The following is a 567-nucleotide window of genomic DNA, read 5'->3' as shown; positions in this document are numbered from 1 at the left end:
TAGGCAAGGCTCAGCAGGAAGGAGGGCTGGGGTTAGGGGAACAATGGGAAATATTTCAGATTAAGGAAATAACCTTGGGGAAAAAAACCAAGGAGCCCTATTGGAGGGAAGAAAATGCACTCCTACATTTCCTCCTCCTTCCTTTCAGTCTGTCCCGCCTCTTTGATTTCTTGGTGAAAACAGTTTCATGGCCTTGGTCCAAGGTAGGAGAGCAAACCTGACAGAGTCAAGGTCCTTGTTTGGCCAAGCATTTTCTGCCTGTTCCTGTTCCCTCCCTTGTCAAAAATTTAGCTCATTTTTTAAGCCTTGTAAATTTGCACACTTACCTTTTCTCTTGTTTTCTTTCCTGAACAATTCTCTGCCGCAGATTATGTTGCTCACAGACCCGGAGATTGAGAGCAGTTTACTGATCAGCTCGGACGAAGGGGCAACCTATCAAAAGTACCGGCTGAACTTTTACATCCAGAGCTTACTTTTCCACCCCAAGCAAGAGGACTGGATTCTGGCTTACAGCCAAGACCAAAAGGTGAGCGTGATCCCCTTGTTCGAGACGGTGGTGCACGGTTG

General features: G+C 46.7%; 1 protein-coding gene across 3 annotated transcripts in view; it reads left to right on the top strand.

Annotated features, from left to right (window-relative positions):
• Positions 1–567, top strand: part of SORCS1 (sortilin related VPS10 domain containing receptor 1) — a 275,703-nt gene that overhangs the window by 47,662 nt on the left and 227,474 nt on the right. For all 3 annotated transcript variants that reach the window (XM_007470452.1, XM_007470451.1, XM_007470450.1), the window contains exon 2: positions 368–526. In XM_007470452.1, coding sequence (XP_007470514.1) covers positions 371–526 — 156 coding nt within the window. In that variant the 5' untranslated portion in view covers positions 368–370. The remainder of the gene's footprint in view (positions 1–367; positions 527–567) is intronic.

Source organism: Lipotes vexillifer, unplaced genomic scaffold, assembly GCF_000442215.2.
Source record: "Lipotes vexillifer unplaced genomic scaffold, Lipotes_vexillifer_v1.1 scaffold916, whole genome shotgun sequence".
NCBI classification, from domain to species: domain Eukaryota; kingdom Metazoa; phylum Chordata; class Mammalia; order Artiodactyla; family Lipotidae; genus Lipotes; species Lipotes vexillifer.
The sequence above is the reverse complement of the archived record's forward strand: the minus strand, read 5'-3'. Positions and strand labels throughout refer to the sequence as shown.